Source organism: Octopus sinensis, linkage group LG6, assembly GCF_006345805.1.
Source record: "Octopus sinensis linkage group LG6, ASM634580v1, whole genome shotgun sequence".
In the NCBI taxonomy this organism is placed as follows: Eukaryota; Metazoa; Mollusca; class Cephalopoda; order Octopoda; family Octopodidae; genus Octopus; species Octopus sinensis.
The window spans coordinates 118,430,955-118,448,760 of NC_043002.1; the positions used below are offsets into that span (position 1 = coordinate 118,430,955).

A 17,806-nucleotide genomic window follows, 5' to 3' on the forward strand; every position below is an offset into this window, starting at 1 on the left:
TGCTAAATAATGGTGTATTCTGCAAACATATCATATATGTTTTATCAAGTAGCTTCCAATAATTCAAAACATTAAATAGTACACAGGAAAAGAAAAAGTTCTTCTTTCAGAAAATAAGAACCGTACCAGAGCAAGTTACTAAGCATTTTTATAACAATTCAAAAACTTAATGACTTTTAAACATAAAATGTTATTTCCAATGCAAGATTCAGTATGATTTAAATGATATTGATGATGTTAAACAATCTGTTGGAATTGTATTTGAAGGAACTCAGAATTACCCTAAGGAGAGAGAGATTTCATTTCCTTTTTGACATGCACATAGACAAACATATTAGTCACAAATAGTTAAGATAAAAAAAAAAACCAGATTGCTTAAAAGTATATTAATAGTTAGAAAACTATTAAAATTCCTCATACAGTTGATAAAAAGAGAAACAATATATTTAAAATATCTGGCCATTGGTCTGCACACATAAATGCTGAGATAAATGGTTTGAACAGGAAAATGTTTTGCCACAGTGCTGGCAACCGGCTTTCTCTTCCGCATGTACCCGAGAATGTTCCCGAAGTCCACGAGAACGAGTGAAACACTTGCCACAGCATTCACATTTGTATGGTTTCTCAGCCGTGTGTATTCTAATATGTTCTTTGAGGCTGCTAGATCTGAGAAATGCCTTCTGGCAATGCTGACACTTGAAAAGTTTTTCGTCTGTATGAATGCGAGTATGTCGTGTTAAATCCCAAGAGTTCAAAAAGGCTTTATTGCAATGTATACATGCATAAGGTTTGATTCCAGCATGCATACGCAAGTGAGACGCGAGCCGACTGGGCCGTGTGAAAGATTTAACACAATAGACACACTTGAATGTTTTTACTGTTGTGTGAATTTTTAAATGTTCTTTTAAACTACTTAGTCGTGTAAAAGCTTTAGTACAAAAAGTACAGATATGTTTTTTTTCACCGGTGTGAATTTTTACATGCCGTGAAAGTTCCCAGGAATTAAAAAATGCTTTCACACAGTGATCACATTTAAAAGTTTTGATGCCAGAGTGTATTTTCAGATGTGCATTTAAATGGCTTGTGCGTGAGAAAGCTTTTGTGCAAAGTTCACAGGAATATGGCTTCTCTTTTGTGTGCACAGCCATATGTTCTGTGAGACTGGTTGACCGTAAAAAAGATTTTTCACAAAGTTCACAACGAAATTTTCTCTCTCCTGTGTGTATTTTCATGTGTCGGGTAAGATCCCAAGAGTTGTAGAATGCTTTCTCACACAGAGTACATTTGTGAGATTTTTCTCCAGAGTGAGTTTTCACATGCCGTAGTAAATGCGCTGAACAAGAGTAAGACTTCTCACAGAAGTTGCACTTGAATGGCTTTTCTATTTGATGCATGTCTGAATTTTTCATATGATCAACCCTACCAATGTATTTATTCATAATAAATAAATTACGTAAACTTCTTTAATATTTCACTAATAGAAAATAATCATCTGGTTTCATTTGAGCTTCACTACATAAGCCTTAAGATTTTCCAAATGTGAATAAAGATAAAGAAGAATAATTCCCCTGATACGATATTCAGTTGGTCATTTCCAAGTCAGATAAAAACAATATAGCAACAAATTTTCAAATCTGAAAAACCAAAAGTAGAAAAAGAAATTCAAGTCAGAAGTCAAATATAAATAACAACAGCAAATAAGTTATATGTATCTTCAAAACCTTTCTTTATAAATAATGTATAGAAATAGTGTTACACTTGGAGATGGTCATATTATGCCAGTTAAACACACACACTATATATTTGGTCTTCATTTCAATTTTATTATTATTATTATTATTTTAGTTTCTTTTGTCACACATCCTGTGGCCTCTTCAGTGGCTCTCTATCCCACGTGTCTGCCTCTTGTTCTGCTTATGCCAACACTACAATCTATTTCCTAAATGGAATAAGCAGAACAAGAGGAGGTACATGGGTCAGAGAGTCAGTGAAGAGGTCACAGGATGTGTGACAAAAGAGCTTTGACAAAGAAACAAAAATAGCAGCAATAAAGATGAAGCAAAGACTAAATATATAGCGCATGTTTTTAATTAATAAAATACGAACATCCCCAAATATAATTATGTCTGTTTCAACACTTGATTTCAGATCAAGAATCTTGCAAAACAAATACATAAACATAAAAATGTAAATAAAGATTTCTTGAAAAAAATTATTCTCGTTTCAGTTGTTGCTCCACTGGAGAGTTTGAAAATGAAATCACTAAAACCATTCAAACAGAATCATTTCTATGGAAGTAAGGCGTTAACGCTACCTTTCCCTGCAGAGCTCCATCCTATGACTGCCATATCTCATTCTTAACATGGCCTCATATCACCATTGATTCTCCTCTCCTATCTTTGTTTGCTGCTATCTCCATCCCTACATACCTCTGATCTCCATCTCTATCACTGTATGTCCCCCCACCCAACACTCCTTCTTTAGCTATCTACCCATTCCCCACACACATACACTCACATCATCTCCCTTTTTCTTATCTATCTACAGTTAGATACAGTTCTCAACCAGGGTCCATATGACCCCTGGAGGTCTGTGCAAGCAAAATAGTAAACTGGGCATCCACAGCAGCACTTCACAAGTCCATGAAAAACTTGCAAGAAACTAAATTCCTTTCACTAACACTTAACAAAGTTCAACATAATAGTATGTAAAACTAGCAGAGGAGCATCAACCACAAGGCTTACACTGAAGCACTAAAGTACTATCTTTTTGCAAATAAATATGTCCTTGTATACTGACCACACAGGCACAGGTGTGGCTGTGTGATAAGAAGTTTGCTTCCCAACCACATGGTTCCAGGTTCAGTCTCACTGCATGGCACCATGGGCAAGTGCTTTCAAACTATAGCCTCAGGCTGACCAAAGCATTCTGAGTAGATTTGGTATTACAAATACTGAAAAAGCTTGTTATATGTGTGTGTGTGTGTCTTGGTGTCACTGAAAAAGAGGTAATTTCTACTCTTCTCCTCTGGAAGCCATCTACTCGCAATACCAGAGGGCGCACACTCTCCTACCCTGATGTAATCTCTAGGGATACAGGCATCCAGCAACAGGACCTCTGTAATGCCATGATGGACCGTGAAGTCTGGCGTAGCATGGTAAATTCCATTGTCTCGACCACGGTCGAACAATGATGATGATGGAGTCACTGTGTGCCCCCATCACCACTTGACAACTGGTGTTGGTGTGTTTATGTCCTTGTAACTTAGAGGTTTGGCAAAAGAGACTGATGGAATAAATACTAGGCTTAAAAAATAAGCCTTGGAGTTGATTAGTTTGACTAAAAAAACACTTCAAAAACACAGCATGGCAGCAGTCAAATGACTGAAACAAGTAAAATAAAAATAAAAGAATTCATTTTTCCATAGAATTTAGTCAATTGTTAAAAGTTATGAGTAATATATTGGTTGTTCTAAAAACAGAAAATATTTTAATAAATTCATAATAATATTTAATTATAAAAAAACAAAAAAGAATTTTTAAATGTTGAATGGTTATGGGGCAGGGTCCACCAGGTAAATCAAAGGGGTCCAAAGGTAAAAATGGCTGACAACCACTGGTTTCATTAATTCAGCTCCTTTCCAACCTTTTTAATCTACCACTCATTGTCTCCTCTTCCCTGAGCTACTTTCCAACCTTTTTCCCCTCCCTCCATATTCATATTTACTACCAGCCATGTACGTTTCCACTCTTGATCATCAGTTCACTACATTCACCTCCATCAATTCCCCCATCTCTAATCATCTGTCCCTCACCTCTTGCAAACTTGCCAGTCCGCCCTCTATATAATGCAGGAGATATTTGCAAAGTGTTGTATCACTCTTGAATACTGTCCTGATGTCATATGGGTTGCATATCTTTCGTATCTTTTCGGAGAGGCCTATCCATTCCAATTATGAAGAAATGAGTGGATGAAACCAATAACGGTTCACAGTCTGTCTACCCCATGTGAAAGGCTTCTTCGAAAAGATACAAAAGATATGCAGCCCATATGACATCAGGATAGTAATCAAGAGTAAAAAACTGTCCGATGAAAGGCAACGGGAAACTCAGAGTAACAGGTTTTGTTGAATTTTCTGCTGCTTTAAATAAAGCATATTACTCTACCACTGGTATTTGAGTACTCTTTTTTCCACCTTGTTTCACATTTATGTGTTTACTCCGGTATATGCATATATATATATATATATATATATATATATATATATATATATGTATATATATGTATTTATATATATACATATATGTGTGTGTGTGTGTGTGTATATATGTATGAGAATGTGTCTGTCTATCTGTCTGTGTGAATCCCTAAAACTTGAGAACTACACAACCAATTTCATTCAAATTTTACACATGCCTTACTTAGAGTCCATGTAGTGTCATGGGCAAAAAAATATTTTAACTTCTTGCCTAGGGCGAGCCCACAGCAATATATCTTCTCCAATATTTCAGTATTACATGTTAAAAGTGAAACAAAAACATCTCTCTATTGTAATGTCACATGCTTTCACTTTAATACTGAAACTAATAACGTGAAACTATTATATAACAGGGATGAACCATTAACAGTGGACATCCATTTTGCTAGAAGAAGATCCACTATGGTCTTATATGCTACACCACTGGTTTTCAATTCATATTAATCAAATTAATATTCAATTTTTAACCCTTATTATTTTAAATTTAAATTTACATGTATGTATATATATATATATATATATATATATATATATATATATATTATATATATATATATATATATATATATGTATACATATAGATGTATATATATAGATGTATATATATATATGTGGATATATATATATATATATGAGAGCCACTGACCAGATCTGTGGCTGGTGCAAAGTGCCCCTCTCGACCCAAAATAACGTGGTGGTGGAACAATGTTGTAGGGCTATTAGAGAAAAGAGACAGGCTTGGAAGGACTGGAAGAATGGTGGTAGCAGGGAATTGTATCAGACTGCCAAAAGGGAAGCTAGGAGACAGGTTTATTTAGCCAGAGGGGAAGCAGATAAGAAAAAATTTGCTAATGTTCTGCACCGTGAGGACCAAAGACTTGGGGTATTCCATGTTGCCAGACAATGTGTGAGAGAGAATCGTGACGTGGTAGGAGAGAAATGTGTTCGCATGGATGATGGTTCACTTGCACTAAATGAGGATGCAAAGAGAGAGGTTTGATGACGCCACTATGAAAGGTTGCTGAATAAGGAAAATGAATGGTATAAAGAGAGTCTGCCGAATGTTGACCCAACAGAGGGACCAGCTATCCAAGTTGACAGTTCCTTGGTAGTTAAGGCAATTAGAAGCATGAAGACAGGGAAAGCCCCAGGCCCATCAGAAATTACTGCAGAGATGCTCAAAATATCTGGTAGTGTCGGCTATAGCCTAGTCACCCATATAGTTAACCAGGTGATACACGAAGGAGTCATACCCAATGACTGGTGTAGCAGCATACTAGTCAACTGCTACAAAGGTAAAGGTGACGCTTTAGATACAAATAATTACAGAGGTATCAAGCTGTTGGATCAGGTAATGAAGGTTACGGAGAGGGTCATAGCCCAACTGATTAGGGAGAGAGTCAGCTTGGATGAGATGCAGTTTGGTTTCGTGCCAGGGAAAAGCACCATCGATGCCATATTTCTGGTGAGACAGCTGCAGGATACCTAGCCAAAGATAAGCCCCTGTACCTGGCTTTCGTTGACATGGAGAAAGCCTTCGACAAGGTCCCCTGATCCCTTATCTGGTGGTCAATTAGGAAACTAGGGATAGATGAATGGTTAGTGAGAGCTGTGCAAGCCATGTACAGGGACGCTGTAAGTAAGGTGAGGGTTGGCAACGAGTACACTAAAGAATTCAGGATAGAGGTAGGGGTCCACAAAGATTCAGTCCTCAGCACCCTCCTATTTATCATAGTCCTCCAGGCAATAACGGAGGAATTCAAGACAGGATGCCCCTGGGAGCTCCTATATGCTGATGACCTTGCTCTAATTGCTGAATCACTATCAAAACTAGAGGCAAAGTTTCAAGTGTGGAGACAAGGATTAGAATCGAAGGGCCTTAAAATCAACCTAGCTAAAACCAAAGTCCTAATATGTAGGAAGGCAGGCAAATCACAAACGCCTTCAGGTAGGTGACCCTGTTCAATCTGTAGAAAAGGCGTAGATAGAAACTCTATAGGATGCACCAAGCGTAAGCTATGGACACATAAGAGGTGCAGCAATGTCAAAGGAAGGCTAACTGGGAAGATAGTTTTTGTATGTGGCAGATGCTCAGGAGCAATAAACACTGAAAATGCTCAGAGACCAACTTCTGCCACATTCCAGGGAGAAAAACTAGAAATAGTTGATAGCTTCCGTTACCTAGGTGACCAAGTCAGTAGCGGGGGCGGGTGTGCTGAAAGTGTAACTGCTAGAGTAAGAATAGCCTGGGCAAAGTTTAGGGAGCTCTTACCTCTGCTGGTGACAAAAGGCCTCTTGCTCAGAGTAAAAGGCAGACTGTATGACGCATGTGTACGTACAGCCATGCTACATGGTAGTGAAACATGGGCCGTGACTGCTGAGGATATGTGTAAGCTTGCAAGAAATGAAGCCAGTATGCTCCAATGGATGTGTAATGTCAGTGTTCATACTCGACAGAGCGTTAGTACCTTGAGAGAAATGTTGTACCTAAGAAGCATCAGTTGTGGTGTGCAAGAGAGACGTTTGCGCTGGTATGGTCATGTGACGAGAATGGATGCAGATAGTTGTGTGAAAAAGTGCCACACCCTAGCAGTTGAGGGAACCTGTGGACGACGTAGATCCATGAAAACCTGGGACGAGGTGGTGAAGCACGACCTTCGAACTTTAGGTCTCACTGAGGAAATTACCAGAAACCGAGACCTTTGGAAGTATGCTGTGCATGGGAAGACCCGACAGGACAAGTGAGACCATAACCCATGGCCTCTACCCGGGACGTAGCCAGTCCACTTATGCATACCTTTCCTTCTTGTGACACAAACCCTACTTGTGAAGACCTGTTGAGGCAAGTGAAAATTAAAAATCAAAAATCAAAATCGAAATCGATCAACATCAATGGAAATTGTAGCTATGATACCAGTGCTGGTGGCACATAAGAGAACCTCCAAACGTGGCTGTTGCCAGTGCCACCCCGACTGGCCTCCGTGCTGGTGGCACATAAAAAGCACCATCCGATTGTGGCCGTTTGCCAGCCTCGTCTGGCACCTGTGCAGGTGGCACGTAAAAAGCACCCACTACACTCATGGAGTGGTTGGCGTTAGGAAGGGCATCCAGCTGTAGAAATACTGCCAGATCAGACTGAGCCTGGCGCAGCCTTCTGACTTCCCAGACCTCAGTTGAACCATCCAGCCCATGTTAACATGAAAAACGGACGTTAAACGATGATGATATATATATACATACATGTATATATATATATGGAGATATATATATATATATATATATATATATATATATATATAACGGGAAGCTTTATGAAAATAAACAAAAGACGAAGATGTATATGTATAGCTGTATATGTATACATATATATGTATACATGTATGTGTAGATGCACATATATATATATATATATAGATAGATAGATAGATAGATAGATAGATAGATAGATGTACATGTAATATGTACACATATATACATGCATACATATATACACCCCCACACACATACATAGGTGCAGGTGTTACTGTGTGGTAACAAACTTTGTTCCAAAACACATGGTCCTCAGTTCAGTCCCACTGTGTGGCAACTTGGCATGTGTCTTCTGCTATAGCCTCCCACCAACCAAAGCCTTGTCAGTGGATTTTGTAGACAGAAACTGAAAGAAATCAATTGTATATATATTTATGTATATATGTAAGTCTATGTGTGTGTTTTTGGGTTTTTCCCTCATCCTGCTTCACAACTGGTGTTCGTTTATTTACATCCCTATAACTTACTGGTTTCACAAGAAGAAACTGATAGAATAAGTACCAGGCTTATCAACATAAAAAAAGCACTAGGCTGAGTCTCATATTTTTGTTTGCCCACTATCAATTTATCAATCTATCAATTTATCTTTGTGTGTGTGTGTGTGTGTATACATACATATATATATATATATGGATTTCGTAGACAGGAACTGAAACAAATCAATCGTATATATAAGTAAATCTATGTGTGTGTCTTTCTGTTTCTCCCTCATCACTGCTTCACAACTGGTGTTCATTTATTTACATCCCCATAACTTACTGGTTTCACAAGAACAAACTAATAGAATAAGTACCAGGCTTATCAACATAAAAAAAAGCACTAGGCTGTGTCTCATATTTTTCTTTGCCCACTCAGTTGTATCTATCAATTTCTCTTTGTATGTGTGTGTGTGTATCTATCCATCTATCTCTCTCTCTCTCTCTCTATATATATATATATATATATAGCCTTTTCTTTTTTTATTTACAATGTGCATTTTCGTTGATTTTTCTTATTTTCCCCTTACATTTCCACGTGTATTTTAGATTTTCTTTTTGTAACATATTTCTACTATATATATATAGCTTGCTAGGGGTACTAGGTCTGTGGGTAGGCTGTTCTTACGTTACAAGGATGTTTGCAAAAGGGACATGAAGGCCTGCAACATCAATATTAGCGGTTGGGAAGCAGTTGCCGGCAACCGTGGAGATTGGCGACATACCGTAAAAGAAGGAATACAAAGGAGTAACACAGAGAGAGAGAGAGAGAGGAGAAATGGAAAGACAAGAAAAGACGTCAACAAGAAACTATGGCATTACAACCAGCCAGGAACAGTCTTCGCTACATTTGCGGTACCTGCCAGAGGGAGTGTTTGTCCAGGATAGGACTACATAGCCACAGCAGGAAATGTATCAGGACATGAAATGTAAAAGCCAGACTAGACTATTTTATGTGCCACTCCATTGTCTCCCGAGACAAAAAGGATGCCAACAATATAACACCCTAATGGGGGCCTTAACTCCCAAATTTTAGTCATTTCTTTTATGATCCAAAACTAAGTCAAAAGTACTGAATGGATCTTTACGAAATTTGGAAATTATATTCTATGCATAAGGGCCACAACCCCCATGACAATTCATATATTTTTGCTGTTGATGAAATTTTAACCATAGTTATTAGATACAAATGAAGTAATATTTATAAAATTTCATCTTCTTACAAGTTACAAAGACCCCTCCATGGGGACTTAACACCTACAATTTTGTCATTTTATCTAAGCAAAAACGAATACAGTTGTGCTCTCGGAAGCTGTAGGGTTACCCGAGCATAAAAGATGAGCATTATTTGTAATTCAATGGTACAACAGTGTAAGAGTTTGCTTTGACATACACTTACATTGTGATTTCTGCAATGTGGTGCATAAATTGTCAAGTAAATGAGGCATCTTTGCATCCACTGATTCAGTTGCAAAGTGTTGAGTAAAATTACTTGATTGCAGACCTCCTTTCAGTCTTTTTTATTATCATTGGGTCACACATAGTCCCCAGATGGTAACATTGATTTCAAGGCCTTCCCAGATGAGTGACTGGTTATTCAAAGACATTTATTAAATTGTAAATTTATTCTGTCCAGTTATGTATCAGTATAGTGGTCATTTGCAAACACTTTCATTTCTCCTTAGCCCTCACGTCACACAGTTGTTAATGTTTATTTCAGTTGGGTCACGCCCTTCCAATTGCTATAGTTTCGTAATGCATCTTATGGCAGTGCCTGTCACCTGGATGGTGAGGAATCCTACATTGTAATCATTTGTCTTTTGGTTTCCTGTAGCTTTGCTCTCTTTTACACAGTGAACATATATTTCCTATTTCAAAGAAATTCAAGTAATAGATATAAGATCCAAGTTAAAAAGATTCTCAACAATTCAACTTTTCTGGTTGACATTAAGATGCCCACCTCCAACAGGGGCCTTAGCTCTCACATTTTAGAGCTCCATGACCTTCATTTTTCAGGAGCAAAATCTTTTTAACAGGTTCAATAAGACTGCAATTTTGCAGAGAAAGTTCTTGGTATAGTATTATATATATATTTGAAAAAATGAGTAAAGATGGCTTTTTTGAGGGGATAATTTTTATTTTAATCTTAATAATAATGTTTACAGTAAGTTATTCATTTCAATAATTGAAGTGAGGCCATGCTGGGGCACCACCTTGGATCCATACAACACTATAATCAGATGCATCAATTAATGTTAAGTGTTGGCAAATATCAGAAAACAGCGGCAAACTTAAAGAAGAGTATAGTGATGAAATAATAAATTCTTTGTCAAGCCAAATTGGTAAACAACAACAGTTCTCACAATCAAGATATAGGTACAACTTTCTGAACACTGACAATATGGAATCTCTGAAAATCTGCATTTACACAAATATACAGGTACCTATATTTCTAATTTACACAAATTTACAGGTACAATAGAAGCTCGGTTTTTGAACAACCCTGATCACAAATAAATCGTACTTTATCTCCAGTCTTTCTCATATTCATTTAATACAGTAGCACCTCAGTTTACAAATGCTTCTGATCACGAATATCTATATATATATATATAAAGCATGATTTATTCACGATCAGAGTAGTTAAAAAACCGAGCTACTATTGTACAAGTATTTCTAATTTACACAAATATACAAGTACCTGTATTTCATTTAATTATTTAAGTAAATGTGATATTTCTTTAATTTAGAGTGTGTTGATCAAGGTGATCACTCCTGGTTTGGAAAATTCAGTAAAATGGAAAGGCTTTGGAACCAGAGGTTATAGAAAATCAACATTGTACCTGTATATGCCTTTCCTTGGGCAAAATGCTAGTCTACTGAAGTTAGTTCTCAGATAATTTAATCATTTTTTAATCTTTTACTTGTTTCAGTCATTTGAATGTGGCCGTGTTGGGACACTGCCTTGAAAGGTTTTAGTCAAACAAATCGACCCCAGGACTTATTTCCCTTTAAAGCCTAGTAATTACTCTATCAGTCTTTTTTGCTGAACTGCCAAGTTACAAGGATGTAAACACACCAAGACTGGTTGTCACTCAGTGGTAGGGGACAAACAGAAAGACATACACACAGATTATATATGTTAGTGGATATGGTAGACAAAAACTGAGAAGCCCATTGTGTGTGTGTGTTTATGTGTGTATATATGTGTATGTGTATATATATATATATATATATATATATATATATATACACACAATGGGCTTCTTTCAATTTCTGTCAACCAAATCCACTCATGTTGCTTTCATTGGCCTGAAGCCACAGTAGAAGACACTTGCCCAAGGTGCCACGCAAGTTTCTTACCACACAACCATGCCTGCAACCATTACTACTACTATTTTATCAATTACAATATTACAATGAAACACAGAGGGAAGAATTTAAACAGTAAAACTCAATCAACATTTTTTAAGCAGATCTCTGATCAAAGGCTTCCAAGTCATGATCACTCTCTCTACACTGCCCAAGGTTTCATTCCTTTTTTATAAAAGTAAGGAGAGAAAGGGGATTTTGCAAGCAAGAGAAGCATAAATGGTGATGATGATGATACTTTGGCAAGGAACTAAAAGGATTGGTTACAGTTTGGACAGCTGTATTGTCAATAATGAATTTGTAGGAGTTGTAGTGTTGCATAAAAGCTATCAACTTGCGGGGGTGAGTGATTTTCTCTATGAATTATAGGCTATCCTTTGCTTGTATACCAGAATCCTGTTTCCAAGTATAGTTAACCCTTTAGCATTATTCTGTTAAATGTATTGCTTATTTATTCATACTCTCGGAGTGGTTGGCATTAGGAAGGGCATCCAGCTGTAGAAACTTTGCCAGACCAGATTGAGCCTGGTGCAGCCTCTGGCTCACCAGTCCTCAGTCAAACCATCCAACCCATGCCAGCATGGAAAACAGTTGTTAAACGATGATGATTGCTTTGAATTAATCATGCATTATGATGTAACATCATGATTTTGATGTGATTGCTTATTTTTAGAAGGACATTTTTGGATAGGTGTGAAAAACTGCATCTGGCTGGATCGAATATAAAATATGTAAAATATTTAGGCTGGATCTAGTTGGTTTGAATATTAAAGAGTTAAATTTCGTATTGTTACTTAGTGCTACTAACTGTCGCTTGAGTGGAATTATGGCCCATGATAGCTGTTTCTAGCAGTGGACATATTCCCCTTAGTTTTATTTTTATGTAGGCATGTCCCATGATGCAGAATTTAATGATGTTATCCCTATTTAAAGCTAAATATTATGGTAAAGGTACACAAAAGTATTTGCATGAAAGCTGCACAACCATCTCATACTGTTAGTGTGGTGCCAATGGAAACAGGTAAATTGGTGTTGAAGAGAGTTCTTAAAGAAGCTAAAAAGACAGCTTGTTAAACTGGCTTTGTCAAATGAAGGACCTTAGTAATTTAAGTTCAAAACTATATAGAATTTGAATCCACTCAGCATATTTTTACAATTGTTATACGTCATACACAAATATTAAACTTTTGGTTTTAGATAATCTTTCAAAATCTAAATGCTCTGAATGATGTGAAGGTGTGTGGCTTAATGATTAGGATATAATTGGCTTAGGATCACGAGGTTGTGAGTTGGTTACCCATCAACATGTTTTGGCCATGAGTAAGTCACTTTATTTCATGTTGTTCCAGTCTACTCAGCTGGTAAAAATGAGTAATACCTGTATTTCAAAGGGACAGCTATATCCCATTCTGTGTTCTCTGCTGGATCCCCTGAGAACTAAATTAAGGGTATGTGTGTCTGTGGGGTGCTCAGCCACTTGCACATTGATTTCATGAGCAAGCTGTTCTGTTGATTGGATCTACTGGAACACTCATAGACGTAACTGGAGTGTCAGTTAAATGCTCTCAATATCAACTCTTTGTTAGGGTTACCAGTAAATAGCCAACTGAATTATATTCTCTAATAAAGAACGAAAAGTTGTTCATTGATTTAGAGCTGGACACCTAATATTCAACCCTCTATCCAAAACTAGGCTTGATTGCCAACCAAGCCCATCTTTCCTGCTTCTGTTACAAGCACAATTAGATCTATGCCCCAAGGATACCTTGCTCACAATTGCTGTAGCCATACTACATTGCACAATATACAAGCGAACAAACAAGTATCTAGAGGTTAATCAACCTGTTAAAAAGAGTAACCTAATCTCCCACAAATAACACTCAACCACTTTGAAAAACAAAAGAAACATTGACCTGTGAACTCATATCTATAATGCAAAGACAGGATGGTTCTGGTTGGAACAGAATTGATAATGGATTTGCTTGGTCAGGGCTGACTTTAGGCTAAACAATGATTGTAAGGGGGGTGGGAGCATCTTAATATTGTCAAATAGGTTGTAGCAGTAATAGATCAATGGATCAGATACCAACTACAAGTTCATCCGTCTGCTGCAGTAAAAATGAAAGAAGCTACACAACAATAGAAGCAAAGCTTAGTACCAGCAAAGTCAGAGTAATGTACCTTGTCAACAGCACACTGCTAATAGTTACTAAAGAAAACAAATTATTCATGTAACACTTTTAATGTTACATTTTTTTCATAGGATCTACGAGAATATTTTTGCAAATATGTGCGCCAGCGTGTGTGTGCAGGCAAAGGATGTGATGTTGTGAAGTTTACTACACAACCACACAGGTCTGGGTTCAGTTCCACTGCACGGCACCTTAGGCAAGTGTCTACTATAACCTCAGGTCAAAGTCTTGTAGGTGGATTTGGTGAGATGGAAACAAAGAATCCCGCCGTGCACATACACACACACCACCCCTCACCGTTTGTTCTCACTGTCCTGTTCTTGTTACCACTTTCACCCTCCGCCAAAAAATCCCAAATTTTATTTAACTTGCTTTGCGGGAAGGACTGTGTCAACGAAGTCGCGTATTATCTTTACCTTCGAAACGTGGAGTAAATGAAACAGGGACAACTGAAGAAGGGGAATATTCTTTATGTTGCATGTCTCGTTTCTCTGTTTTTTTTCGTTATTCGAAAAAAAGTTCGCTTTCTATGCTTTCATTTTTATGTCTTCGTTTCTCATTGTGTTGAACGTTTTTTTGATGTCCTGTACCCATAAATGCATGTATACATACATATATATGTGGGTATGTGCATATATGTATGTATGTATGTATGTATGCATGTATGTATGTATGCATATATATATATGAGAGAGAGTGTGTGAGCGCGCGCATGCATGAGTGCGTGGATTTGTTTCTTTGTCCTGCTAATTGTAAACAAACTTTACAGACATATAAGTGGTGTCCATTTGCAATCTTTTGTGAAAACAGCCATAGTGCTATTCGTGTTTCAAGCACGTCAGGAAATATTGTCTTCCTAAGAAACAGGCGAGAGTTGGCGACAGGAAAAACCAAGATGCGAAAAGTGGACGTTAAAACGATAATAGTGATGTATAATTCCATGGAGAATAAGACGATCCACCCATTTGCAGGGATTGTAGTTTAACCCCAAGTTTCCCCTGATCGAGCAGATTTCAATACAATGGCATTCCAATCATGACCAACCTGTCTTTGTATTTAGTCTGACGATCGAGCAGAACCTAATTCCAAGAGGATGGAGCTCTCGATACTGGAAATTATAAGAGAAGTTCCTAAATGACACATTTCATGAAAAAGGGTTGGCTACTCTGGTCCAGGGCTGCAAGAAACTCAAATCCACCTATTCTGGATTTTTTGGAGAAGCGCAATTAAAGGATATGTTTACAAGCGACAGCATCAAAACACCAATGAGGTGGAAAAAATTGCCAAAATCTTTCAAACCACTCTTTTAATTTTGATTATTGATAATAGGGCTCATCTACTTTCTCTATACCAAAAAGCTGGCAGAAGGCATTTCTCACATTAATGCCTAATATAACATTAACATTGTTAATCAATGGTGAGACCTTTATTTCATGTCAGTCCCATTATAATGTCACAAAAATGACATTAAACGTTTACATATGGACATGTAATATATTATACACATATGGAATTAACAGGAATAAATTACAATCATCTTAATATAGGATTTTGAATTCTTTCTATATAAGGCATCTACTTTCATTCATGAAAATCGTTTTTAATGTTTGTAACTAAAATATATTAAATAACTTACAAGAAATATTGAAAAATTTGCATCAAAATAAATCGTTGTATTTACTCAATCTTCCGTGTTATCCGAAAATTATCCCAAGGAGCAAAACATTCTAATTTGGTTTGATTTTAATAATTTAGTTTAAAATAGCAGATTGTTGAAAACCTCAATTAATACAATTAAAAAGAAAATGATAAGAAATAAATGAAAAGTATTTCTAGTTAATGACCCTCACCTACTTCAGGTTAAAAACCCAGCTCCCCAAATGGATTGGAGCCTTTAAATGACTAAACTGGATGTTACCAATCGAAAGATGTGTTGGGGACACAGGTGCGTCTTTTTTTTCTAGCAAAATGTGGTCGTATTTAAATTGAGCTTAATTGGGCTTAATTGGGAAACATAGCAGGGTGTCACGTATGAATGGGGAAAGTGCGATTAACTGGGATCATCCATATCATTACAGTTCGATCATTTATATTAAACAGAAGCATTTGATACTGAAAAGTAAAATAATTCTGATGGAGATTTCTTGTAATAAATAAACAGAAATAAATGAAACATTATTTTTACGAACCTCAGCTCATTTGAATGTTTATGACACTTGCACAAGTTATTTCCCTTGATTGTAACCGGAAGTTGGTTTGTTGTAAAACTCTTCAACACATCTTCTCTTCCTTTCTTTCCTCTCCCTCTCCCTCCCTCTCTCTCTCTCTCCCTCTCTTCACATACTCCCGCTCACTCACTCTCTATTTTTCTTTGTCTCATTTTTCTCCACAGGCATAAAGCGCACTCTTCTTTTCTCTCTGCCTGTCTCCCTTTCTCTCTTAAATATTTCTTTTGGTTGCCTCTTTTCCGTATGCGTGTGTATAAAATTGTAGAATTATTTCGTTTGTTAATTGTTTAAATTATTTTCCATTGCTTTCGTTTTAGCCTTCCGTTTTTTTTTTACACGCGTAACAATTAAATTAATTTTAACAATTAAGAAAAAAAAATTAGGGTTAGGGTGAGGTTTAGGGTTAGTGACAGGATGTTGTCTCAGTTTTAGACGCAGCAGATGATTTTAGCTCAATTAGAGGCGATTCATTGGTTAAAATTCGAAAAATTAAACTACGAATTAAACAAACGAATTACAATTTTATCAAGAAAGCCAAGAGAAAAAAATGTTTTATTTTGACACATTCTACCAGTATACGAAGTTTAAAAGTGCTTAGTTAACTAGAAATTGTGTTGACATGTGCCGTTCAAAAGGAAAAGATCCTAATAAAATGTCTATATATTGTGAATAAGATTAATAAAGATATAAACTTGTTGCTAGTATTTACAAGGGCCTCCGAGACTGATGGAAGGAAGAGAAGGAGGTATTCTTAAACTGGAAACCGGGTCTGATTACTGAAAAGAGAGTGGCTCCTCTAAAAGCACTAAGGAGCCAAGTTGTGTTAAACTGGGAGACGGAGATCTACTGTCCGAGCAGACCATCGTGGGATTTAGACTTCGAACACAAGGACCTGCAACAAATAAAATACGGCATACCGTCTGACGCTCTAATATATCTGACGACCCACTGCCTTAGACTATTACTTTATATATGGATCCCAGAAGGATGAAGGGCAAAGTGGCGCTCACTGAAATTTGCATTCAGGATGCAGAAATATACAACTCAAAGGATTTCATCGGCCAATTTGGCATACGCATATGAAGGTTTTCTTTCAGCTTCTGTCTAACAAGGCTTTGGTCGACTCTGGACTTTAGTTAAAGACACTTGTCCAAGGTGCCATGCTGTGGGATTGAACCTGGAACCATGTAGTTACGAAGCAAACTTCTTCCTGCTCAGGTTCGTCTGTGCATTGAACATCTAACTTTATCTATTATATTTTTCAATGTTTAGAATATTTTAGCATCATCATCATCATCATCATCGTTTAACGTCCGTTTTCCGCGCTAGCACGGGTTGGACGGTTTTGACCGGGGTCTGGGGAGCTAGGGACTGCCCCAGGCTCCAGTCTAGTCTGGCAGTGTTTCTACAGCTGGATGCCCTTCCTAACGCCAACCACTCCGCGAGTGTAGTGGGTGTTTTTTACGTGCCACCAGCACAGGTGCCAGAGGGGTCTGGCATCGGCCACGTTCGGATGGTGCTTTTTATGTGGGGGGGGGGGGTGCAGAAATATATAGGGGAGCACCAGTGGGGAGGGGTGGTTCAGAGAAAGGATGACAGGTTCTAGGCAAGTAGAATGTAGGATATCAAGAGAGGGGTAATGCATGGTGAAATAGCGTGTTGAAGAGGGCGGTTCGAAGAGTAGACACCTATAATGGTGGTGGGAGAAGCGACATCCGGTATAGATGGAGCAAAAATATAGAGATATCAGGTATTGGTGGTGGGGGTGGGTATTGGTGGTGGGGGTGGGCAAGGGCAGGTGCACCGGGAATATGCGAAGGTTGAACTGACGGGCTGGCTTAAAAATGCTCTTAGCAATGGAAGGGGGAAAAGGAAGAGGGGGGATGGCAGACAACGTAAAAGAGGGAGAGAGAGAAGGGAATAGTGGAACCCCGCGAAAAATGGGCCGCCATTGAAAAAAACCCCTGTATG

General features: G+C 37.6%; 1 protein-coding gene across 2 annotated transcripts; it reads right to left on the reverse strand.

The window, feature by feature from the left end:
• Positions 1–244: 244 nt before the first annotated feature.
• On the reverse strand, positions 245–15,929 carry LOC115213342 (zinc finger protein 98-like). Of its 2 annotated transcripts, none has more exons than XM_029782277.2 (2): positions 15,797–15,929; positions 245–1,634 (listed from the first exon to the last, which is right to left on the reverse strand). In XM_029782277.2, the coding sequence occupies exon 2, from the start codon at positions 1,437–1,439 to the stop codon at positions 447–449; it is 993 nt and encodes a 330-aa protein (XP_029638137.2). In that variant the 5' UTR covers positions 1,440–1,634; positions 15,797–15,929; the 3' UTR covers positions 245–446. The 2 variants fall into 2 exon arrangements, with proteins under 2 accessions (XP_029638137.2, XP_036360194.1); XM_036504301.1 differs by lacking the exon at positions 15,797–15,929 and adding an exon at positions 12,513–12,524.
• Between the last annotated feature and the right edge of the window lie 1,877 nt (positions 15,930–17,806).

What these genes read in the sequence shown, in the direction of transcription:
- LOC115213342 (XM_029782277.2), bottom strand. Translation starts at nt 1,439, where the DNA reads ATGAATAAATACATTGGTAGGGTTGATCATATGAAAAATTCAGACATG.